This window comes from Sipha flava, unplaced genomic scaffold (genome assembly GCF_003268045.1).
Source record: "Sipha flava isolate LNK unplaced genomic scaffold, YSA_version1 3_pilon_pilon, whole genome shotgun sequence".
NCBI classification, from domain to species: Eukaryota; Metazoa; Arthropoda; class Insecta; order Hemiptera; family Aphididae; genus Sipha; species Sipha flava.
The window spans coordinates 1,615,227-1,643,151 of NW_020273108.1; the positions used below are offsets into that span (position 1 = coordinate 1,615,227).

At 31.1% G+C, this 27,925-nt stretch overlaps 1 protein-coding gene across 1 annotated transcript; it reads right to left on the bottom strand.

Moving 5' to 3' along the window:
• Positions 1–89: 89 nt before the first annotated feature.
• On the bottom strand, positions 90–27,840 carry LOC112688720 (arrestin homolog). The gene is made up of 8 exons (XM_025562055.1): positions 27,618–27,840; positions 26,053–26,246; positions 25,206–25,384; positions 23,535–23,676; positions 19,855–20,012; positions 7,059–7,205; positions 5,922–6,051; positions 90–322 (listed from the first exon to the last, which is right to left on the bottom strand). Exons 1-8 carry the CDS (start codon positions 27,724–27,726, stop codon positions 284–286), a joined length of 1,098 nt encoding a protein of 365 aa, XP_025417840.1. The 5' UTR covers positions 27,727–27,840; the 3' UTR covers positions 90–283.
• Between the last annotated feature and the right edge of the window lie 85 nt (positions 27,841–27,925).

Sequence of the window (27,925 nt, forward strand, 5' to 3'; positions counted from 1 at the left end):
TTAGTACATAAAATATAATATTTATAACTCAATTTTTTGTTATAACAATAATATTTATATTTATATATTGGATGTATAATGTTCAAATCAATTACTATCAATCGATGATTATAGCAATTATGACAATATGATGAGTTGTACATGTAATTTCAAAAAAAAATTATAATTTACATAGATAAACCATCGCTGTACATAATATATTATTATAAAATATCAAATGTTAACAACTACAATAGTACCGACTAGAAACTCCTTTGTATAATCGTGTATGTTAATCATTAGATTATGAAGCTGTAATACTATGTGTGGTTTTCTTTTCCGGCTAAAAAAATCAAACAAATTATATTAATTTTTAATTAGCTTTTTATTCATAACTAAATAAAATTCATTTTTATTTTGATAAAAATACAAAATAAAAAATAGCAAATTAATTGTTAAAGCATGAAAATAAGACGTGGAAACAATGACAATGTGAAACTTTTTAAAGTCTTAAGATCTAATGAAAAATTAAAATGAGGAATTTGGTTAATTTTCAAATGTTATACTGATTAAGAATGTTACAATAGTCCAAAGTCTTAGTTAGTCATACTAATGAATATTGTAACGAATGTTTCAACGATAAACGATTGCGGTAAATCCAATGTCAATAGTTTACTGAAGATTGTTTTCATTAACTATTTACGGTATATTTTTTTTATCTGGCATAAACGGTATATACAATTAGCACAATGAGTTTATATTAAAATAGTAATCTCACACGAAAAGGTTGATTTAAAAAGCCAGTGACTTGATTATTTTTATTTATCTATTTATAATACCTTATTGTTCTAATTTCAGTATTATTAAACTTCCTAGATCTAAGATATTATCTAGAGAATCAAATATACGATTAAACCATAGCTACCTCCAATCAATAATAACGTAAGCGTGTGAAACCTAGTCATTGACTGAAAATGATAACGGAAGAATTGATTACGTTTGAAAGGAAAGTGGTACGAACCATATATGGACTAATTTTTAAACCAGCAATACAAGCATATGAAAAAATAAATAATAAAAACATAAAAAGTCTATATAATAGGGCAGACATTCGCTCCTTTATTAGGAAAAAACGGCTAGAATGGTTTGGGCATGCATTGAAAGCAGATAGGCACCTAATTAATAATGTGTTGGTCAATAAAATAAATAAAACAAGACCCCTAGGACGGACCCAGAATTGTAGCTGAGCAAGAAGAAGAAGATTGTTCTAATTTAATTTTATAAAAAAGCGTTAAATATTAAAGTATTGCAATATACTTACGCGATATTACTTATTTTTTAACTTTTTTAACATTTTTTAGAAATGTAAGGATATAAACTTTCGCTTCGATATTACGTACATGATTTTCATTACAAAAATCAAGGGGCTTTAAAGACGTTCATACATACACGAATAAAAATAATATATTTTAAATCATAGTGTATTCAAGGGGCATAGATAAATAACTTTTATGGCACTCATTGGTCAAGGTTTAGGTTTTCGACGTACAGATACACCTATACTGGCTCTTTTCAAGTATTACGAAAGCAATACGTGTTGATTTCAAAGGAATCAACTGTGAACAATAGTTGATCAAATCCAACATCCTGTTAATTCAAGTTAAATGTATTTTATGTATCATAATTTATCATGAAATTAAATTAACACTGCTTTATTTATCAATTGAAGGGTTGTTTGTTATTCGTAAGTTATGTACAATTTGTCATTTATAACTTTGTTAGAAATCCCATGAATACAAAATGAAAACATGAATATGAATTTTGTATACGAGTGCGTTGTCGGGAATTCACTGCACTAGAAGTCCAGCGTTGTGTTATTCGCTGACGAATATATAAATCAGTCTTGGTTTTGAGTTCATTATTTAGTTCACATGCCTAATTAATTTTTGTAGTTTAATTATAAAACAAAAATAATTCATTTTAACACGTATTGTTTTCATCTATTTTTTCAGTACCACATATGAGTATATAAACATACAATTAACAATAATGTGTCGTCTAGTTACGGTTTATATATCTTCTGATTGAATTAGTATTATTAATTAGTATGTCTTTTGATTTGAACATTTAATACAAAAGAAAAAAAGAAAAAATTAATTGTAATTTTGACCTATTAATAAACATATTTTTCAAGATAAATATTTGCTATGAAAAGTAAAATATAGAATATCTTATTTTCTTATGAATAGAGATGATTATCATATATTTTTATGGTTTTTGTTAAATTTTTTAGTTTTAAACTCGTCATTCTAATGTAAGTGTATAATAATGGTTTTGTTACGTGATAAGTTAGAGCTAAAATAATTTTGCAATATATTATAATAACATCAATTTCCGTTCAGTGTCACTTTTTAAATGTAATGTTTTACCATCATTGTTTTTAAATCTATACAAATAATACAAGTCAAAAAACAATGAAAGAAAAAAAAACAGGTCCTGTGTGTTATATGTCTTACCAAATTTTTAAAATTACCAACAACACTACAATTTGTTTTAAAACCAATAAAAGTTTGAATTTAATTATTTATAGGTTAGTTATGAAAAAATTTTTTAATGAGGTTGTTAGAGTCGTTTTTATTTATCCGCCGATAATCAGTGAGTCAACTATCAACAACATAAATTGAAATTGAAAAATTGTACCAAATGTTGTGGTTTTAAATTAAAATATAACAATACGTATGCGTGTAAGTATAGATAATGTAAATATCTAGGACCCCCTTTTATGGGAAATAAAAAAAAAAATTATTATTTAATATTAATTAAAATGTAACTAAAACAGTTCTGTGGTTTACGGTAAGGGAAACCATTAACCCTCCTTGAATCCATTAGCCTGAATACGTGTCAAATTGTCTAATATGACAATATAATATCCATACTAATAAACATTCAATGTAAACAATTCAATGTTTCTGAGAAAAATTATTTGCAAGTTACTGTTTGATACAATTACAGAAATATACATAAAATATTTTTTCTACGACCATTAAAAATAATGATAAAATATTCTGTGGAACAACGTTTTTACCTATACCTATGCAATACAGTTAAACTTCCATTTAACAATATTTTCTGTTTAAAGAATTATTTTAGAAAACCATGACCTTCATTGTTAATAAATATTTAACGAATCCTCTACATTACGATTTTTTTTTCCGTGAGACTTCGTTATATGGAAGTATCGCTGTATTATCAAAAACGATTTCTAACGAACGATAGTTTTAAAAATTTTAATTGCTACATGTAATATACATATGCAATCAATGCACAAAATCTACCAACTGATTATTTTTATTATTAAGTGTTTGTGCGTGTGATTTGATGAACATGTCTTTAGGGTCGTCACCACTCAACAGGAGGAAATACACTGTATAATAATAATAATGTATTATTATATAAACTCACACTTACATTCAGGTCGACATTCAACATGCTTAAAATAAAATAAGTAAAAAACCTATTTAAAAATATCGATCATTTATTCAATATGAAATATTGGATAGCCAAAATAAATACGATTTTCAATTTTTTTCAGAGTCTAGGTGTAACACAAACTTACAAGAGCTTAATTTTACTTAATTATAAGCAATTGTTTGTTTATACGCAAACTATAACTTAAATTTTGAAGTAAATATATCATAATTGCTGTACTTGGACTGTTGAAAGTTTCATAATTGGGATTATGATGTCTTTATTTTTATTTATTTAAATATTATTAATTAAATATACAGTGACACCTAACATCCAGTACGGATTTATAACTATACGGAAATTTGTTTTCAACGACAATCTCATTTGGTCCCGTTATATATTGTTTTTATTAACTTATTTAGCCAATGCTCTAGATCAGTGATGCGCAACTTGAGGATCATGATATTTTAATGGAAGGTCGTCAATAATTTAACACCAAATAAAAAACTTATATACTATGCGCGTATACATACTAATTATACGTAGTGATCGACTTCATAGGCGTGCGCACGGATGCGGCTTATAGGGCTGTAGCCACACCTGAGACTTTTTTCTAGGTAGGTACAAGGTACTTAGGTAAAAAAGACTAATAACTCTTTTTTTTTTGGAAAATCATGTTTTTTTTTATCAATTTTATCAAATTACAAAAAAATAAAAATTGCCGGGACTGGCGTTTATTGATAATCAGATTGTACATCAGTTTTTCTAGTAAATTTTATTTCTACTTACTGATGTTTTGTATATATATATATTTATTTATTTTTTAAGGCGAGGTTTTATAAAGTGGTGTATGATCAAAAAAAATAAAAGCCACACCGGAAACAAGAATCTGCTCACGCCTATGATCGACTCATCGGAATAAATACATTTAAAGGACGCGGATCAAAAAATGTTGCACACCACTGCTCAAGACGATGACGATGTTGATGATGAGTGTTATCGCGGACGCTGTCAATACATTTTTTATCGAAATAAATTAAAAAAAAAAAAAATAATATATATTAAAATTTAAAATCATACATTTCAATGGTATCGTTTATGAAGTTTCACTCGTTGCTAATATGCTGATGAAATGATGGACACATGGACTTTAGTACACGCCTAAATGTTCTTATCTTTGTGGAATTAATACGAATTACGTATATTGTAGGAATAAACTAAACGTAGAGAAATCTCCGTCATTCTGGTTAGCACGGAATACGTTTCATTAGATTTTAATGTTAGGTACGCAATGTTATGGGGTTATTTCACATTCTCGTTACATAAATATTTAAAGAATGTAAAACTTTATTGTCTACACCCTTCTCGAACAAAATAATTATCTGACTTTCACGTCAGGCGAAGATTTATTCGAAGAAGCCATTCATTCCCTTTAAATATTAGACAACCGAATATTGTTAATAAAGAAATTCGACATCTGTTAATTTTACATCCTTACAGCTGCCTTGTTGACTTCCATCATCGGTTCCTACACTCGGAACTGGGTCTCGGTGTTATAATTTTCCTTTGAAAATCGAATCAAATCAAAAGTTTTATAGATTTCTGTACAGAATTCCAACTGTATTATTTTTATGTGCTACCTTAAGTATAAGAAATGGTATAACGGAAAGAAAAATAATCTATATTGTTATTTATGAACTCATTATAATATCCACGTTAGTATGCCACGCGTAACAATCGCTACTGTTGTTGATTTCGAAATAATATTATTCGAATAACTTCCATATTATACATCCGTATTATATATTAAATGTTGACATCTGTATTGGTGTTTATCAACCGATAATGATGATCGATGACAGGAATCGACAGTGATTGTATGTTGTAACAATTCGGTGGCGTATATTGTTTTAACGATGCATACCTATTTTATACACTTAAAAGTGCAATAAAAATTTTAATTAAATATAAACACTCGTTGAAATCAACGGACGGACGGCTACGAATTTCATTTAATTACAGCTTTACGCTTGTCGAGCCATTGTTATTGTATTAGCTATAATCCGAAATTGTAAACGTTAAACGCAATATTGTTTATGTTATAGCGCAATCGAGTTCCGTGAAAACATTGTAAAAATATTGCAGACGAACAGTGAAAATCCTGTCGAACGGAAAAATCATCGACTTCCAAACGAAAAACCTCATTTGCCGCTCGAGCGCGCGCTCGTACGTGATGGGTACATGCTGTTGCGGATCGTTCGCGCGAAGCTATTCGTTCGTGCGCGTTTCGTCGCCGGGGAGGACCGTGAGACGACGAGTGTTGTGAAATCTTAGCAATTAACACAGTCGAACACGACGAGAACACGACGTGTAGCGTGCGGAGTAAAACGTTTCAATTACGACGCCGGTACGACACGCGCATAATTGCTCGGCGTTACGGTGATTTATAAATCAAATAAAGTCGCGCGACTTACTTTTGAGTGCATGATGAGGAACGGCAATTCGGCTGTTAGCTCGCCGCCCAGCGCGCCCAAGTACAGCTTGACCTTGACCGAATACGATACGATAATACCGAACACGTCTTTGATGTCAGAACTCGATATTCTACAATCATTAAAATATTATAACTGGTAGCACGTTTGTACGTGGCTACACGGTAATGTATTATATTATTACACACACACACACGTATATATTTACACGTGCGTCGCAGGGCGAGTGAAATTAATAAACAGTAACGCACGCATAACCGATTACGACACAAGGACGCGCTTGCAGAGGCTGTACAGGTGTGCGCACGCGCGTGCGGGCGTGTGCGAATGGTTTCGATCGAACAATCGGAAAGATTTCACGTGCACGCTTTTTAGGAATTTATTTTTATTTGCTTCTTCTCAAGCCCACCCCCTCCCCACCCCCGTCCCGTAGTTCGTATTTTTATCGAGATTTACAAAGATGATACGGGTAACAGTAACAGTTACAAATCAACAACCGCGATATTATTGACACGCGTTTTTTTTTTCCTCTCGCCTGTTGGCACGGTTGTAATATCAGTGTCTCCAAACACGACGGATTACAAGATTCCTGCGAGATAGCGTTTTTTTTTTTTTTTTTTCGATGCATCGAGTGGGCGCGCACGTAACTCGTTTAATACGTATGCGTTTGTGAAAACATGCGAAGTATTTTTAGCAATGTAAATATACCGTCTCGTAACATAATTTACCAACAGCGCAGTAGTCATTCCGAACGTGCGAAAATTTGTCAATACGAGGATCGGTACGATCGTATGTTGTCAAGTCCGGGGAGCACACTCGCGAAAAGTCGAAGAAGGACGAATGTATTTTTACCTATACGCTTGTGTATTTTTGCACGCGCGCGAACAGCATCGCAACCGAACCGGCCGAACGCGGTACCCGCAGTAAAGGAGTACCACATGTATTATTCCGTGTAGTTCGAACGATCGATAGCTATCGATAGTTAACTATAGTTTGTTGTTATTATCAATTATTGACGGACGAATATTGATCCAAAAGATTGACAAAAGAATACGTGACGAGCCGCGTGCGAATTCGTACTACGAACGTCGTTGCAGCACGCGGCCGATGTATACTTACAGAACGGACGACGCCAACGCAGGTTCTTGTTTGTCGTTGAACTGATCCTCCAGAGCGACGCCGTACCTCCCTTTAACGTTCTCCAAAGTCGGCGTCATGACGACGGTTTTCTGCAAAGATGAGCCCGGCAGTATTGGACAGCCTTCTCTGAAAGCACAACGGCGTGTTAAAACGGCGCGAACAGCGGCACGTAACAATGACCCGAAACGGGGACTAATATAATTGATTTCGTCTATTTTATAATTTAACAGATTGCGCAGAAATTCCATTCCGGTTCGGTTATACTCAGTAGCGTATAACTAGGATTTTTAAATGGGAGGGGCTAAACCGTTTTTTTGGCAGGTTAGGTAAGAAAGGCTTTGAGAGTTCATATGTATCCCCCCCATCACCAAATTTAAAAATGTATTTCAGGCATTTTAAAATAGCCTTAATAATATTTATGAAAATATAATGAATAATAATAATAAATTAACGGTGGTCAGCTGAGGCAATATCGTCACGACATAACATGGTATGAAAACTATTGTGGTTATAAAATGTAAGTGTTAGACCAGAGTCACCACAACGTTCATGATCAGGAGCGTATTTAGGGGGGATAATATGGGTGTTAGAACATCCCCCATCGACCGTATTTTATGGTATTTCACCAAATTGCAAACTTACTTACAGTATAATTTGCTCTACACGAGTATTAGTCTATTAAATTTTAAAACACCCCCGTTAAATGAATCCTGGATACGCCACTGTTCATGATAACCACACTTATGTATTTACTAATGACAAACACCTGTTATTTGTCAACATTTAGATTTAGTTATTACCAAAGTTATTAAATATTTAAATACCAAACAGTAGTATACTAGTTAAGTACATATACACAAAAACTACCCAAAAAGGAGGGGCTATAGCCTTCTTAGTCCCTCAAATCGGTTTTCAAAACCGTATCTCTTTGTTGATCCGTAACGTACCGTAACATTGTTCGAAGTAATACATTATCATAATAATCGAACGGTTCGTACATAAATAAATAAATATGAACCAATGCTTAGCCTGGAGTATAATTACTTTTGCGGAGTACAAATATTTTTATCGTTCGAAGCATTTGTCCTAACGTAAGCAACGTGTATAATGCTGATGGTGATTACAGGTACAGCCGTTCGCATTCCACCAATGAATCAAACGAATCATCATAGTCGGCATATTCCATACGCATTTTGTTCGTTATTTATATTAGTCGTACCTATACGTGTACATTTTATATGTATATTTTTCAAATTAATATTTCATATCTATAAACGCGGGTTGGCCGTCGTTACAGCCATGCACGTAGTACTTAATGGTACACGTTTAATGGTAGCGTCGACAGGCTTTTAATTTAATAATATCTAGGCCAGTGGTTTTCAAACTTTTTTCGAACACGGTGCACCCAGCTATTCACAACGTTTTCATGGCACATGTCTCAGCCTTTTTATGAACTTTCTAAGACGTTTATTTTTTTTGAACATCACGGGTGACCAGTTTGAAAACCACTGATCTAGGCAATGAAAACGGCAATTTATACCAGTCAACAGTTCAAAAGTCGGTTTATCCATATAATATGCTCCAACGTTCTTCGGCCATGTACCTTGGTACACGCACTGCACGTATATATATATATATATATATATCATATAAAAATAAAGTACATGTTGATGTTACAAAATGTTATAACGCGTGAAATGTAAACTTTATCTCTTAGCACGTCATCGCCGTACATGAATCATGCGGATAATACTAATGATAATCAGGTAATTTAGTCTTCAACTTGAATACGTCTTGATTTACCTAGTCAACCGTGATGTTGAATAGTTATTAGTACGGATTTGCATTCGTTTGGTAACGTTAATATCGCTCGGCTTAGCAGAGTATACAAACGCAATAATATAACGAACGATTTATGAAAATTAAAAATTAAAACGGTTGTACAGAAAAAATAACGTTATGAATTCGTATAGATAAACGGGTACGCGTAATGGATGTATAACATACAGTTCGTTACACTCGATCCTTTCGCTGTACTCGCGATAAAAATTTTTGTAAATGTAATAAAACTCGAAGTTCAAACGCACATTTTAAAACAACAAGTCCTGCAGTATTAAATACTCCTACATGGTTGCCATTAAATAATACGATTATGACGGGTTTTTTTCGCGTCGTTCTCTCGAAAATACCGTACAAACCCGTAATTATATTTTATTTTCTACTCCCCTACCGAGGAGTTATACTGAATATCATAATGTTATCGCCGGAAAAGGAATATTTGCTCGTTTTTCCCTGCCCACGTCATCGACACGTATACGTCGGCGGTGGACTGACACGGGTCCGCATCGTCCTACTTCCCGTCCGAAAACTGTCCCCGTTCAACCTCGTAGCGTACGCACACGAGGCGTTTAAATCAATTACAACAGTATCATATGGTTTTTATTATATTTTTCAAACTGTTATGACGGTACATTAAATAATATTTTAACCTGCAAACAACCGGCACGTGGATGCGGTCGCCAATCATTCGGTCGAATACCCGTATATTTGTGCAAGTATATATCTACACGCAGCATACACACGGCGCACATAATATGTGATATTATCTCCAGTGCTAGGAAACTAGGTAACATTTCCGAGTTTACAAAATATTATTGAGAGTATGTGTAATATACCTAATGTGATCGCATATTTTTCTAGTCAAAACGGGACAAAAATAAATATCTTCATAATATTGGTTACAATTTTTTTTTCTAATAATTATTAACAAAATTAAGTATTATTTTGGTTTTAAGCAAAAAACAATTTAAATATTTTATTACACTTATTAATAAGTAGGGCTCGGATTTAAATGCCCTTAAAATATTAAAAAAAATGCCCTAAAAATAACAAAAAATGCATGCATCATTCATTGAATAAATTCAAATTATTATTAAAAAATGAGTAAAAAATGAAATTTTATTTACATCACATTACAAAAAAAAAAAAAATTAAAATCAAAAATTGAATTAAAAATTAAATTACATATTTGAATTGCATTGTATAATTAGTAATTCTTTTAAGTTTTGGAATTTGAATGATCGACGATTGTCTGCCAAATAGTTTTTATATACTAAAAATGACCTCTCAACATCAACTAAAGTTAGTCATAATACGAGTAATAAGTCAAAAATGTTCTAATATAAAAAAAATGCATTAAAAATGTCGAAAAATGTCTCAAAAAATTTTTGTGGGTAGAGAACACGGAGTACCTGAAACAAATTTGTAGCTTGAAAAGCATCTCGTAAGACATCCTAAAAAAAGATTCAAACGCATTAAAATCCGAGCCCTATTAATAAGTAACTCATTTTTATTATAAACAACTTTGTTAGACCTATTTATATATATATATATATATATATATATATATATAAGAAAAGCGTCTACGTAAAAAAACGGTCAACGATTACTGTAACACTGAAATAATGAACTATGCAAAATAATTTTGTGTTTCCGCTGATATCGTGGTGCTTACATATTATATTATATATTAAGTATAATACTCGTATATTTTTATTAGTGTTATCAATCCCGATACACCACACACACCCTGCCATTTAATGGCCATTCACCGTCACGGCAGTCATCAAAACCACACACTTACCGTTCATAACCGCACATTTTACAATGTTCAATACCGCACACATTTATTCTATTGTTAAAAAGGGAAATTTGAAAGGCCGATAGTTCAAAACCACACACATTTGATTAACAGTTCTTTTTTCCTGCATACTTTGCATGTACGGTCCACTCATCAATGTCCATCAGGCAATAATAATACACGTGTATACACGTCGCATGCGCACATAGGTACTAGTTAAATATAATGAAAACAATAATTCATTAACAAATCAAAATTAACCATCGTTATTTTTTATTACAAACAGGAACCGGGAAATTTTCATTTCCCACATATTCCCCGGGAGTAACGGGACATACGATCACCTTAAGTATACCCCTACGAGAACATCACTGGTTATACTTGAATCGTGCAGCAGATCTCACGCAATATAAAACGAAATATACATACATGGATGTAGCAATAATACCTTGGGGGGGCACTGCAGAGATACGTTCTTCATTTCCATTGTCACCGTGACTACATTAACGATTGTATCTTCCGGTAAGTTTCTACGAACTATTGCCGTTATCGTTGTACTCATTACCTACGCCTGCTTTGTACTTCGCCTGGGACGTAGAATTGCCCGTTGACGTTATATAATTGAATACGAATAATCACTATAATCATTATGCAAATCGGCCAATCCTCTGGCGCGTTATGGTCAACCGCGCGACACGGTCGTCAGGAAACAAAGACTATATATGCTGTATAGCAGATATTGTGTCGTGCATTCAGTGACAAAAAATCTCTCCAGAAAGTTAAGATGAAAACAAATAGCTGTATATCGATTATGATGATAGAAGAGCCTGGGTTTAGATCCCGTACGTGTTATTTCGAGTATAAATGTACCTGCCTGCGTGTGTTAATGTTTTACTTGCGGGATATTGTTCAAAACCTGAGTTGCCTCAAGGCAGCGAACTCGGTTCATTTGAAATACTAACATCGTTTTGACTAGTGATGGGAATTATTCGAATATTCGAACATTCGAATATCGGTATTCGATGCTACAATACAATACGTAACGAAAATTATTCGTTTTCGCGCAACACAAAACGTTTAATAATAATATTATATGACTTATGGTGCATAAAGGCCTACAAGAAATGGATTCGAAGCCAGCGATATTTACTATTTGACAGTGGCAATTAAAATACAAAAATAAAAATTGTGCAAAATACTCGAATATCATAATTAAATTATTATTAATACAGTATAAACTATAAATCACTACAGCGAACATCGCTTAGAACGAGATACTGCTTACAAAAAGCAAAACGTTAGGTCCCCGCACAGCACATATGATTGTATGTTAAAATATACGTCTACAACAAGTATAGTTATTACGAGTTATCGGCTATAACGAGTAAAATAAAGCTACGAACAGGTACCTGCAAAATAAGAACTATTTTCGTATTTAGGTCGATTGACATACATTATCTTTAGTTGTGTAGATACGGATTATTTAATTATATAAAAAGCTTGTCATGGAAAAACGGATAAAACAAATTAGGTATTGTAGCATCGAATACTGATATTCGAACGAATTCGAATATACATTACATTACTAGTTTTAACTAGAGCTTTTAAAACACGTGTCACGGAATTCACGTGTACACGTGAAATACATGTTTATCCAAAATATATATCCATTTTTACAATGGTAAAATTAGTAATTTTATGTTATACACTTGAAGTTTTAATAAAATATTAATAGTACAGTATTAAGTTTATGATATACGTTTTTATTTTGAATTTTACACGTGACACGTGACACGTGAATTCCGTGAATTCACGTGTATTAAGAGCTCTAGTTTTGACCAATTAACGTATTATATACTGAGATATAAACTTTGTATTATAAGTTAATCAAAAAAAAAAAAAAAACCCAACCGGTATATTTTCGTATTGAAAAATAGGATACCGATATCTTTGAAAAAAATTATTTCATTCAGTTACCTATTCATTATGATATCGCACTATCAGTGCAAGAGGACCTATCAAAAAAATTAAATTTTTCAGGAGAGCATTTCTAATGTTTGATAATTTATAGTAGTTTGTAATGTTCTTCTGCTAAATATCAATATGACTAACTAGACCAGACATTTTCTGAAAATATTATTATTAACTAGTATAATTTAAAGGCCACATTTCGTATTACGGCTTTATTGTTTTCAGCTACCTCTCGATCTGTCTTAGTGCAATAAATTTATTTATATAACTGACGATTTAAAAATATAATTACATAGATCGCACCACTCTAAAAAAAAAAAAGAAAAAAAATACGAATTTAGAGATACCAAAAACGTAAATTTAAAATGTTTTGATATATGACCCTCTTGCACTGATAGTGCGATATATTATTGTACACACGATTATAATCTTATTACAGCCTTGATGATAAACAAATTAAATTTTATCAGCGTTATGTAATGTGCGAGTATTACAAAACCATGATTTTTGTTAAATAGAAAATCAATGCCACCAAGTATTTAAAAATATACCGCCTATATTATGAAACAACAATTCTTTACTGCGTAATGATTTTGAAGTACATGGTACCTACGTTTAAATATATAGTTCTGAGTATATATTGGCTAAATAAAAACTCATTAATACTAATAATAAGTATATTATAAAAAGATAAAGTTAGTGAGTTTTTTTGTAGGAAGTAATCTCTGGAACTACTGAACCGGTTTTGAAAGTTTTTTTACCAGTAGAAAGCTATATTATTCCTGAGTGACCTATGCTATATTTAATTGTGATCAATTATATTTTTTAATTTGAAATAACAATATTTGTCAATTGATTCCGAGAAAAACGTGTTGATGTATTAATTTATCGGCGTGCGTTGACCATATGTGAATATAATATTCTATGTAATTATTAAAAAATATTTGTATTTTATAATTCTATATATGAATCGTAGTCCATCAATTTTAACATCAAATAGACTTAATATATCCCGGTCTTGAAAATGTATTATATAGAAATCATCACTGGCTTTGCTCAAGGGCAATAGTGTCACTCAGAAAGGGTACTGTGAATGAAATAAATAAACCGATTTTACAGAAAATTTCCGGTCAAGTCAATCGTAGTCAGTTGACAGGGTGTGTAATATTGAGAATACAGTGCACTATTCTCAAGAATTCTTTGAGCCCTTATGGTCTACAACTTCACGACATTATGTTAAAATTTGATATTTCTATCATGCTGTAAAGAAACTTGAGTTTTCTCAACATGTGTAATACTACAAGGCTTCGGATAAAAATGTTGCGGACAATATAATCGTGATGATCATCCTCACAGGGCAAGTAGTGGAACAATTCCGCAGGTATTCATGATTCGACAAAAACTGTAGATTTCAGTCAGTTTCATTTGTCCTCCTGATAAATAGGTCCCAGGGTCAAACATTTTCTCTGGTGGATACTAATTTAAGAATTGAGTGGTTTTCCCATGAGCAGTTATATGTTGGCTTATCTTGAGTTGGAACTCCATAAAACCAATAAATATTGCTACCAGACAATAGCACAACATCAAACATAGTACACAGAAGTCTTAAACAATCAACATACTCAACCAATACATAATAACAGCAGACAAGAAATAAAATAAATCCTAAACACTCAGTACTAAGTAAGAACCACACAAGACGATCTCATCACACATAAAAATGTTCGACGTCCAGCTAGGTAGACACGGGTCAGCTTGTATACAATATAAATGTATTAAAATATGATTGAAAACTTTGCACAATGCACTAAAAATATTCAATAATTCAGTACGGTAACACAAAATTGTTGTAACTGTATTGATATTTATAGTTTGGCAATGGCGGCTCGTGCTAGGAGCACGTGAACCATCCAAAAAAAAATGAATATAAAAAATGATTAGATTCCAATAATAAATTATAATCGATTATGCACATAGTCTGTAATCAACAAAAAATTATTAAGAAAAAAAAAAGTTTTCGCAAATTTTCGTGGTGATAAGTGTGTCTATTAGCGATTAAATAATTAACGGAGCACACGTTCGTTCTGCTCCGGACGGCCGCACAAAAAGTTAGCTATATGCGTAAACACGTCGGTTAGTCATACATGGTCGTTTGGAGAACAATCGATGTGTGCACCGGACTAATTTTTATCGTTACGCGTATCGCATCGGTCGTAGAAACAAGATTTTATGTTTATACCTCATACATAATAAGTTATATTTTTCCAATTTATTTTTATTTTACCGTAACGAAGAGCTTAGGGAACTTGAGAAAATGATGTGTTAAAGAGTACGTTATGTGTACTCATACCAATAGTAAAACTATTATTTTTGTACCAACCTACGTAGATATCTTACAAATTATTTGTGCACTACCTTATGTGAACCTCACGAGCCATCACTGCAGTTTGGTATATTCAATGTTATTGGTTTGCATTTATCGATTATTGTGCATTTCAATTATTAGCATAATGATTTTAAACATACGTAGATTGTTGCTACGAATACTATTCCGTAATATTACTTGGTTGTAAACAGTAGATTATAGTGTTATAATGCTATATCTTAAAAATATTTCTCGGCTTACTAATATTTGTATACAGTGGCGTACATTCAATCTTGTTCTGGGGGGGGGGGGGGGGGGTTAACAAAAATAATCGTTATCTTTTTTTTTTTCGTTGCACAGATAAATAAGATAAATAACTACTATAAATAAATATTATTTATACAACTTTTTTACCAATTTACAGTTTACTTTTACATTACAGTAAATTAATTAGCTATTGGAATATAAAAACAACATAGTTAACAAAACTTTTCAAAAACCTATCAATATAATTATTTAACTACCATAAGATTTGTATAGTTATATATTTTAAGTTCAAAGCGTAATAATAAAACTACGAATATATTACACGTCATTAATAATAAAATAATTTTTTTTTTTGGCCTGGGGGGGGTTTCAACCCGGACCCCCTCCCCCACGTATGTACGCCACTGTTTGTATATCATTAATTATTATAATATTTATGTACATTTAAGTATTCATTTTATATTTTTTCATCGTTTAAAATAATTATATTTAACTATTTGTGTGCTTATTTTATAATAAAAGAAATCAAAAAATGAAAAACTAAATTCCTAATTATAGTTATATACATTTATATGTATACCTACTGTTATATTAAATATTTTTATATTAATATACAATATACAGATTATAAGATATTTCATCATGTCAAACGAAATTCTTTTGCTCCTAAATTGTCCAATCATACTATAATACTAAAACACAGTGTACCCACATATATTTTTGTTAAAACACATCCGTTTGTGAATGTAAAAAATAACAAATTTAGAAGTTTTTTTTTTTCACATACAGTTTTACAGAATATTATGTAATTTCATTTTTCGGGATCAGTCAAATTTTTTGTTTACATTATAAATTAAAGTACGTGCACTATAGTAGATTTTCGATAAACCAAAAGCCTAGAAAGATAAAAGGAATTAAACCCTGCCACTTTTGAAATTTATAAATATTGATTTATAATACATATTATAATTTAATAAACCAAATGTAAATAGGGTAAAATGTTAACTCGAGACGAAATAGTTGAGGAACTAGTTTTCGGTCTGAATAACGAAAATTTTATGTGTATAACTTCATACTAATAAATTTAATTATTTTTTTGTAAAACAGTAAATGTGCTATAGAATTATAATTTATTTTTTGTTTATAAAACAATTTTTTATTGATTAACTGCTTACATTTCGTAAGTAAATTGCATGTACCTAATACTAGTGTAATATGCATTGTAGTATGATACATGAATTCAATATTTTGATTTTTTAATTTAAATAATGATTTTTAATTCTAAATTATTATGGTTTAGGACATTTTTATGAATCGTTCGTTAATAAGAAAAAATGTCCACGTACGTAGATACTAATTTTCTAATTTTCATTGGCAATTAACCAGTTAAAATGTCAGTAAATAAAATAGTTGATATTAAACAATACCTTATCAAAATTGATACATTTGAACAGATTCGGTAACGGTTGAACAAATCCAAACGCAAATAAAATACTGTTTGCGTTATACGAAACACGGTTAATGTATGAACAAATATTATCTTCAGTGATTAATGATTTTATAGTTTGTTCTAAATAACACACTGTTTAACCCTTGATGAGCGCAAGGACTGTGAATATCGTTCGACGATGTACATTTATAGAAATCCAACGTTGTGAGGTAACTATGACAACGGAAGACATGATGGATCAACGGTTAGACGGAAGAAGAAAACGTGCACGTAAGATGTTTGAAATATAAAACTCTACAGTATGTACGATAGAGTGGGCACTTATTTCAGTAAAGAAAAAACAATACATGTGTTATTCAAAACATTCGTGGAGCAATAATAAACATGTCATCAGATCGTGAAAATAAACAAGTTGTTACTAACATTTTTTTTGTAATCATGCGACGTCCATACAATGACCTTATGATATCTTAGTACAGTGAGATTAGAACATTGTACATTTTTCAAAAAGGTTCAGTTATTTCTTTTTTTTTTGTTAGTGTGAAATAATGTTCAACGGTCGTGTTATGAATTTTTCTGATGAGGTCTCATAAAAATTATGACTCATAAGCCCTTAAACGTGATTCCTGACTAATTTACAGTATTATTGTTGACAGACCACTGTTATTAATTAAACAATTACTATGATAAATCTGATGAAGACCGGGGTTCAATCAAACGATTGAATTGTTCAAGTAAAATCGGTTATCAAAAATAATTCAAGTCCTTAATAATATGTTTGATTGTTAAAAATATTTTTTACGTTCGGTATTATTATTAAAAATCTCAACCTTTCTACGTCAAAAGCTATTTCTGTTCTTTCTGCAATGCATTAAGAGTATTAATAAGTCATAAACAATACGATTATACATTTTACTAAAAACTAAAATAGGACACAATATTTGAAGAGTGTTAAAACAAGATGATCTTAAACATTTTGTAATACTAATAAGTATAGAAAAATAAATGTATGATGTAAATGTATCAATCAAGTAGTGATCGTTATCTGACTAACATATACTTAGTAAAAAAAATTTTTCTAAAAAATTATTTTAACTTATTCTAATCAAACTTAAAAATTGACTACATTATCAAAGTAAGTATGTGTAGATATTTAATAATTTAATGTATTATTGTGTTTTTATGTAGTGACTAAGCGATTACAATCGATGTGTCGTGTTTTAAGACATACGAAGCCATACGCATAATGCAATTTAAAATATGGAAATCGAAAGAAATATAATTCTTTACGTAAAAAAAATGTCAAACTTGGAAAAAATTATAAATTTGTTATATAACATAAACAAAATAGCGACGTCAACTGAAAGAATGTACTTTGCTATGGTTTGCGATATAAGAGAACGTATAACACTATCAGAGAATAAACAACGACCTATGCACGATAAAAACGTCTTGTTCAGTATTGCTGTGGCTATAGTATATAATTGTTGTTATCAAGACTTTTTCTTTTAGAATCGAATACAAAACAGCAGTGTTTTATTTTAATTATAATAATTAGTAGTTTAGCACATGCGTGCTCATATCTAGATATTTTATTACTTTTTTTGGTTCTATTCTATTTGTGCTGGTTTCATATAGTTCAACTTATAATTATATATTCATTGAAATTAATTTAGGCCAACATTTAGTTTTGTGATTTCCATTTCTATAAAACTGAGTCATTATTATTATAACTCAATAGATACAAGCAGTTGACACAATCAGTTTATTTGAGAAATATATGTATATGTGTGTTTATCGTTATTATTTGGAATTGTAGTTTTTCAACTATAAATCAAATTTTAAATAAACCATGAGCAGTTATTAAAAATAAGTGTACATAATTATTTTTTGATATTATAATTGTCTCCTCTGAAATGTATACTACTTGTACTAGCTACTTATATGTACATGTACATATAAACAACACGTACACAAAATTAAATTTGGGGGGGGGATTTATAAAATATAGCAATACAAATTGTACAGCAACATAATAAAATAATTTCTTCTTCCTTATTCATTATTTTTTAATGTGACAGTTATTATGCTAAATATTCAATCAAAGCGTGTGGCTACTAGTTGCGTCCCGCGGTAAAAATTTTTTCCGAGGTACGGCCCGAGTTTTTTTGGCGTGCATACGAATTGTGGCCCGAAATTTAAAATTAAATTAATTTATGTAAATTTAAAATTAAAAAGCTTCATTTTCCTTCACATTCATTAAATACTGCAGGTAGGTTAAAAATGATGATTTTTATAAACATATATGATATTTTTAGGGTTAAAAAGTTTTTTTGACATTAAAATATGATATTAAAATATATTGTTTTTATTAAAAAATGTCAGCACTGGTAAAAACGTATATGATATTTATTGCAGTTAAAAATTTTAGTATAATTTAGTAAAATTCTTAGGTATTACGGCACTGGTAAAGACTTGTATGATGTATATGTTCAAATTTGTCAATTTGATTTTCTTCTAACCGTTTCATAGAATTTCTAATAAATGTTTCTTATTCAATTATATTTGTTCTGCGAGTATTTAAATGAGTGTTTTTTAATTTTATATAGGTATCCTTCTGCACATTTTTCAGAACAACGATGAATACAAAAATATTAGGATGAGCACTGTAGAACAAAGCATTGAATTTCTAACGAAAAGCCTCACAAAATATTTTATCAGTCAAGATTAAATTATCTAGAGTTAGAAAATCCGGGCCACAACTCGTCTGTACCCAAAATAAATACGGGCCGCAATTCGGATTAGACTTTTTTTCGTTGATATCTTTGGGACGCAACTAGTATGCAGCCATCAAAGCAATATGCAATTCGAAGAAATTAATTGGGGTGGTTGAACCCCTCCTCCCTCTTATATATGTGCCTGAATATATACCACTATCATCTACTAAAATAAACATACTACCAGCCCATGTTACATATAGAAGTAATGTTATCAAAACATCTTGTGCAATGCAAATTTATTTATGGACCCGCACCGCGTACGGCACGTAATATACTGCGGTATACTATATATTCATACTCACTGGGTTTCGGCGGCGGTTAAAGCGGTCCGGCACTGTCCGTTTTGGAATATGACAATGTCCACGATTTGTTGCATCATTAATTTGATTTTTTTCACCATTTTATTGCTGTTGTTGCGTATGCATATCGTCACTAGCACGTTCTCGCCGTGTGTGTAAACCTGAATATTAGAACGGTAAAAGCATATCATACACTGTACAAGTTTATATGTATATTTTATGCACGAGTCCGGCCGAATCTAACGCATACAGCTAGAAGATAATAATATGTTATAAAAATGTGAGAAACACTTGTTGAGAAAGACGCTGAGACGAACGTCTTCAAATTTGATCTCGAACTCGAATCATCGCGTTCACAGAATAATTCGTAATGTTAAGTTTGAATTTACTACAATGCATTTTTAAATCACATGTGGTTACACATTTTAAACGCAAGTTAAAATCATTCCCAAGACTTTTTTAAATATATCTAAATAATGTTTGTTTTAAAATTGTATGACATCAAAGTATACTAGGAATCAATTGAAATGGTAAAAATTTACGTTTGAAATGTTTGAGACATTTTTCACGCATTCAGATTATATTACGTAATGGAAACATTTAAAAAGAGGTGACAAATGTTGCAAACGCCAATTTAAATTTAACGGGAATAATCTAGGGTGTACACACGGTGAAATTGACTGTACAACCTACACTTGTTACAAATACATTTTGCTCCTACTGAACTGATATCAGTCTTCAGGCGATTCTGATATACGGTTTTATAATAAATCTAGATTTACGAAATAACTTGTTTAGCCGAATAGCACGATAGTATTTACTTTTGTTTAATTATAATCATAATAATATCTTCACGAGCAACATATATTACATTACTAAAGCCTTAAGCGTATATTTAAACAATAAAGCCAGCGCCGTTGTGACATAAAATGTATACTTTACGTTTCAATCGAAAATGTACGTTATTATAGTATACCAGACCCGATTAATGTTGAACTCGGACCGGTTCATCTGAGTATGTTCGACTCACCATGGCTCAATAAGCTCAATACTCAATCCGTCCAAGCGTGATTAGTAGGATAGAGGACTTGTAGAATTTGTATATTTATTTTGTACCATCACAAAAATGGGAGAATACGAAATAAATGTTTTATGATTTCGCAAAGCTTGTCTTGAAATTTTATTTTGCATATAAATGTATACTTCAATTTTAATTTTGTTTTCAGGACATACTTCTTCAGTTTTATTCTTTTATATCCATATTCCAAATAATTTATCATATTATCAATACTTTTCCGTCGACGTTTTTATTTCATCTAATACATGACCAAAATATTGTTGATTTATTTAATTTTTTGTAGATGCATGTTTATCCTAGAAATACGTATCGAGGGTCGTCGATTAGATTTATTTTATTTATAAACAGTAAACACGCTACAAGAGCGTATTTGGGGCGGGGCGAAGGGGCATTCGCCGCCCTCCATGACTCGTATTTTTTTTTTAATATAATACATTGATTTATTTAAAAAATGTAATGTATAAACAATCAAGAATATAAATTACTAGTCTATCATTATAACAGAAATATGAGCTGTAGATAATGAACTGTAAATTATTTTTAAGTTTGTATTGAAGAAAAATTTGTTTTCTCCCCCATGGCCTCAACTCAAATACGCCCGTGACACGCTGTCCACAGCGTACTATATATTTCAGATGAGACGTTAACGATTCCATAAACGATACCAAAAAATATCATTGCACTGACTTTTGTCAACTGTTGGTAGTTAATAATTTAATATTTTATTAATTTAGCTTAATTCTGCCGTCTGTGTATGTGTGTGTATTTGTAATTCGTGTCAATGTTTCATTTTTAAGTACTATTTTAACATTAAAATGCCAAAAGATGAACACTTTTTTATCTTTAATTTGGCGACAATTTCAAATAAATCGCTTTAAAAAAAATATATAAAAGGATATGCTTAATGCATATCCTAGGGTTTTTAAGTACATAAGTGCTTGCATATTTAGTGCTTTTTAGAGCTACAAGTTCTCTGCCCAAGTGATTAGTTAAGTGGCTCGTCGCAACTGTCGGCACCTACAGTCGTTATGTCGCGTGAACGTGACGTCGGGTAAAAAATACAAGAAAAATTTCCAAAAAATGTCCACATCATTCAAAACTAATTTCTTCAAGTTCCACGAGATTATCGAAATATCCCGCACCGAGTACTTGTCCTTCCCCGTTTTCCTGTGAAAATCGATCGCATACGCGATGGTATTGTTAGTATACTCTTAAATGTACACGGGCGAGTAGACAAAAAAATATTTTGGGAGTTTCTAGGTTGTACATTTTTATACTTATACAAACTATAAACCACTTTCACTCTATAAAAACATATTTAATAACTTTCCTGAACTTTTGGGAGGGAGGGGAGTTGAGTTATTTAACCCGATCCTCCCTTGTGTACGTGCCTATGTGCACGTATAAGTGATACGAGTCATCGACATTTATGTGCAACAACATTGATCTCTGGTCTTATAATCAATTGGGACTAAAAGGCACAACGAACAAATTATGAACAAATTAACAGTAGATTTTCTTCGTTTTGGTATTCTCCTACGCGGTGGTGACATAGCGTGAATGTCTGATGTGTTTGTTAGTAAATACGCGTCGTATTACCATGAAGTGTGCTTATGAATTTTATCATGTCTTACTTTGCTCGACGTGCGTATTACATACCGTCACTGTACGAGCGACTCGTTGCTCGCATAGTGTGCGGCTACACTACTACAGCTGTACCACTCGCAGCATATATCATTTACACGAGCATCTTTTCTCAAACCCATTTCCACGATCGGCTCGTGTGTCTTAGAAAACGATCGTTGTAGTTTACTTTCAAGTCGCGTTGCAACTGTTCTGCGATTTCTCGTCTTGATTAGTCAGAAAACTTTTACCTTTTCCACCGGTAACTTCGTATTTCGAAATAGAAGGAGTTTTCTTCTTTAAATCGAATATCACACTGCGGTGTGCGAGGTTCGTTTAATTCATTTGATCCGGCGAAAGGTCGAATCACCGTACAAATACAAATGGGTAGTAGAACACTACCGATTTGAACGACTTTTTTATTTTTTTTCGAGACTTCTGACCGTAAAATCGACCAAGACAGTCAGCAACAGAGTTAGGAAGAAATCCCTCTGCACGCATACCGCTACAATCGGGTGTCCGCGCCGATAGAGTCATACGCGTAGGTAGGTATGCGAGAAACACATGACGTAAAGAGGGTTAGTGGAATTAAGTATTTTCAATGCACATACGGATTTCATTCGCTTGTCCAGTATGGGCACCTTTACAGATGAACACGAATCGTAACGCGCGATATAAAATACCGCACCGGCAAATGTTTCCGTAATTTGACGGTCCGCCAACGCATGCGTAGGCACACACCGACTACACTCGTTTATGTTTTGTTTTATGTTTTTTTTTTTTTTTTTTTACATTTATTATTATAATTTTCCGCGTGCACATATAATCGCACCGATGTTGTCATAATATTATCGTAGTAATGGGCACTCGTGTAGTATGTTGATCGTCGTGCGCGCGAACGTTTACAAATTATACGCATACCACGCGCGCACGGGTATACGTAATCGTAATTATTATAAGCGTATGTATAATAGAATCATACCTGTTTGTCGAGTACAGCTTCCAGTTCCAGTTGGCCGGGACTGAACATGAAGTCTTTGCGGACGATAGTGCAAGGATGTCTACTCAAGGGACGCATGACCGGAGCAAACTGGATTTTACGTATACGCATAGCCACGGAACTCCTGCAACGAATTAATAAATGAAAAATAAATCGTAACTGTCTCGAACGCGTCTCGGCCTCGTTTTAAGTCGGCGAAGGTTACCAACGAAGTATTACCAGCGAGCAAGTGTTAAGCGTGTACATATCAAATATTTACACATTATCATGGAACCAATATTTTAGTTTATATTCGTGTAACTTGAAATATTACGTATTTCATTTGGGATGATTTCTGAAGACCTTAATACAACTTGTACGTATGTGCTCGAGGCTTTCTTAGTATTGGTAAACAGTTTTTTAATATATTTTTTCTGGAAATATGGAAATTGTTGTTGATTTTAAATGCTCTCGCTTTATATATATATATATATATATATACAACATTATACATATTGTTTTTTATGAAATTCATTTGAAGGAAATGATTTTGGTTTACTTTTAAGATAATTTTAATTCGATTAATACATATATATTCTTCGTGATATTCGTAATATATATATATATATATATATATATATATATTATACACCAACGATAGACTAAATATATATCATAGATTTACATGATACTACATATATATATATATAATTATTATTATATTGAAATATTGTACAAAATCCCCACAAAAAAATGCAACATTTGCTTGACAAACTGTTTATGATTTTCTACTCAGTTTTCTGTTATTTGTGATACTAATGAAAACTATTTTTTTAAGAAAATTATTACAATCATTCATTAAACGGTTACGCCATCTTATTGTTGAAATTGGTAGCGACTACGCGGATGCAGTCACTTTCATTAATAAGATGGCGTATCTATACACTATAAAATCCTTTGTACAATGCACAAATAATACACATAAACACAACACTCGTACACATGTACGATTGACGATAGGAAATACAATGAGTGTTAAACTCATTAGATTAAATGCAAAATGATTGTTGTGATTATTGTTCGAATAGATACGTTTCATTATAGATAAGTATTATTTATATTTTAATTTTTAAATTGTCCCACCACCATAATAGACTTTTTCTTCTGTTCTTCGTCAAATATATATATAAATATTAATTAACTAATACATTGATCGTATATAGAACATAGTACACGAAAAAAAAATTTATTTTAGAAATCGTGGGTACGGTATTTCTTTTCTAACTATATAAAAACAGTTTGAAATAGTTTATAAGGAAATAATCATTTTTTTTTTAATGTAATTCCTACACTATGGTTTATTGATTTTCCATCAGAATCATCTATTAATGACATTGATTTCAATTAAAATTCGATTAAATTAGAAAAAATCACCATTAAGACATTTTTTTAACAATATTGTGGACTTCATTGTAAAATCCAAGCAAAATAAAACAGTACATAGAACATGGTTTCAATCATTAATTACACATTATTTGTTACTTCTGACTTTTTTGAAATTTATATTTTATTAAACATATTAAACATTTTTTTTTTAAGGATTACACAATTGTGTACGTAACTGGTCTTACTAATGCATTTTATCGTAATAAAAACAATTAAAATGTAGATTACTTCGCTCGATTATGATCAGTTTCAGATTCGCCGGCGAATATTTTCACATAGTACTGCACGCCACACGCGTCAGCCAGACTCGTTGTTCCATCTTGCAGAATAACCGATGCCGGTGCGTTCTCAGGCACTTTAAGACGGAATGGCATGGCGTTACTTCCTAATTTAGATATCAAACAGTCCTAGAACAGATGAACATCAATTATCATTAGTACCTACGCACTTGTAAACTATTTAAGTATTATAGAATAATCGATAGTCAATAGAACAAATAATAAATCATAAAAGAAAGTAATTATTTTTTTTTAAACATTATATAATGCATTGAGTACTTCATTTGTATAACCATTTAATTCAATTATGTTTAGCTATTTTCGTCGGAAGCCCTTCAATGACGTTATTAGAACTTTGACAGACAATATGAATAAAATATAAATAAATAAATACTGATAATAATAATGTGATTAAGTAAACTAAAAAATTAAACTGTTCAATAATAGTCAGATGGCATAACCGCTTTAGATTAGGTACTATAGTTATTATTTTTTATTTGTTTCAAATAACTATCAACGCAATATTATTATATAAGTTATTTGTGTAAATACTAATAAATTGTTTTCAGTTCAAACAAATATTGTGATCTATTTTAAAAAACTATTAATTAGATTAAATAATTCATTAATTATTTGAATATAATATTTTAATATAATTTAACGTAACAATATTATACATATTGAACAATAAAATATCTATTATAATCGATCCATAAACAAAATTTTCAATTTAAACAAGTACAAGTAACAATTGGTATTACATAATGTTAATTTATTTTCAATTAAAAAATGTTTACCTGAATCTTAGAGGGTTTAAATGTATCGTCGTTATCACGAGGAGGATAAATTTGCGCCGAAGCCAAGTACATATCTTTTTGAAAACACAATCCCATCATCTCATCGTCTTTTCGACCATAACGGAAACTGCACACTATTTGTCCGAAAATTTTACTGTTTTTCAAATAAGAATTATCCAACAAAACGACACCATCTGTAATAAGGCACAGAAAATACTATAGAGTTTAATATTATGTAATATTATGTTTTATAATAATGCAAGGATTTTACGTTCAAGGTTCAATAAACACTTATTTGTATGTAGACTTTTCTGTTTTCGATTATAATTTTTTTAGAAATGGCGTAGAATTTTGAATAATTATCATTATAATATATTATGTATATTAAATTTTTAATCGTAAAGTATAAAAGAAAAATTAACATTTTGATGTACAGATTTAATAATTTTTTTCTAATTCTTAAACTAAATATCTATCTTTATCATGTTACAATTTCTTCAACATAATTATAAAAGTTATGTAAATGCTTTTAGATCACTTGACAAGAAAGATTATGTAAAATCGAGTGGCTAAGAAGCATATAGAGAAAAATCAAAATTTTTAAAATAAGGAATAATTAATTGGAAAGAAAAATTTTACCTACACATATCAATACACTCTTTTAAGTTTCAAAACTCAACTTTATAACTTTTTACTGACGAATACACGATTTTGCTTATAATGATGTTTTCATATTTGATACACGTGTTATAATACATTTTTGTTGAATAATAATAATCATAAATTACTAAATATTGAGTGTGTCCTTTATTGCATTGTGATATTTTATTAATGCGAATCAATTCTTTCATTTTGAATACTTTTCCGTAAAAAAATCAAAGCTTGTGTGCAGTGCTATTAAATTTAATGTTTGTCATTATATATACATACTACTACAGCAAACCATCAATTGGATACGAATTGTATTAGCTCTTACGGATCACATACGAATAATGATTTTTCAATCGTTATTTGTTATATATATATAGGTACCTATATATATCATGTACCATATTAAAATTATATATATATTATATATTATATAATTTTATTTATTTATAATTCATAATTAATTTTTCATTGAGAATGTGAAAAAATCGATATATTTTTATATATAATCACCGTAAACATTTCGCCGTCCCCTTAAATATTTAAGGGCATGCTATTGCCTCCCCGAACTACTCTTTAAATACGGCCCTAGTTGAACAATAATAGTTTTTATATTTACTCTATTGCATTAAACAATTTAGATTGAAAATCTAGTTATGACTAGTTTTTGTATAAACTTACGTAAAATATATTAAACGTTTTAATTTGATTAAAAAAAAATATGTATTCATTATGACTTTATCATAAATAACGTATAAAAGAATTCCAATTCAATGTTTCAAGACCCGGAATCGGGGCTTAGATCAATATTCGGACATAGAATTGCGAAAATACGGATTTTCAAACTTCGGCAAATCCGAATTTTTCCCATCCCTATTATTATTATATAGGCACTCGAAACTTGTAAACATACGTACCGACAGGGTCGACGAACGTTATATGGTCAACGATGTTTCGTTTGCTCAGGTACAGAATTAGTTTACCGTCGGCCGATGATTTTTTAAAAACGTTAAAGTTCAACACCATTGTTGCGTGGCGTTGTTGCGGACGATATGTACCTATGCCTGGTCTTCTTTTTGTATTTCTCCCCGTACGAGACAGACGGAATTCGGAAACACGACTAACAGGGTCAAACAGTGTGTGTGTGTGATCGAATACGCCCGTGCGCCTCAAAACCCGCTGTATTATGGTTTCTTCGGTTGAGTTAATCTGGTTATGGCACCCA

Coding starts and splice junctions, on each gene's coding strand:
- LOC112688720 (XM_025562055.1), bottom strand. CDS start 27,726: ATGGTGTTGAACTTTAACGTTTTTAAAAAATCATCGGCCGACGGTAAA. Junction 23,677..25,205: donor ACTGATCATAATCGAGCGAA/GTAATCTACATT, acceptor AATTCGTTGCAG/GAGTTCCGTGGCTATGCGTA. Junction 7,206..19,854: donor TTAACCGCCGCCGAAACCCA/GTGAGTATGAAT, acceptor TTGTGCTTTCAG/AGAAGGCTGTCCAATACTGC.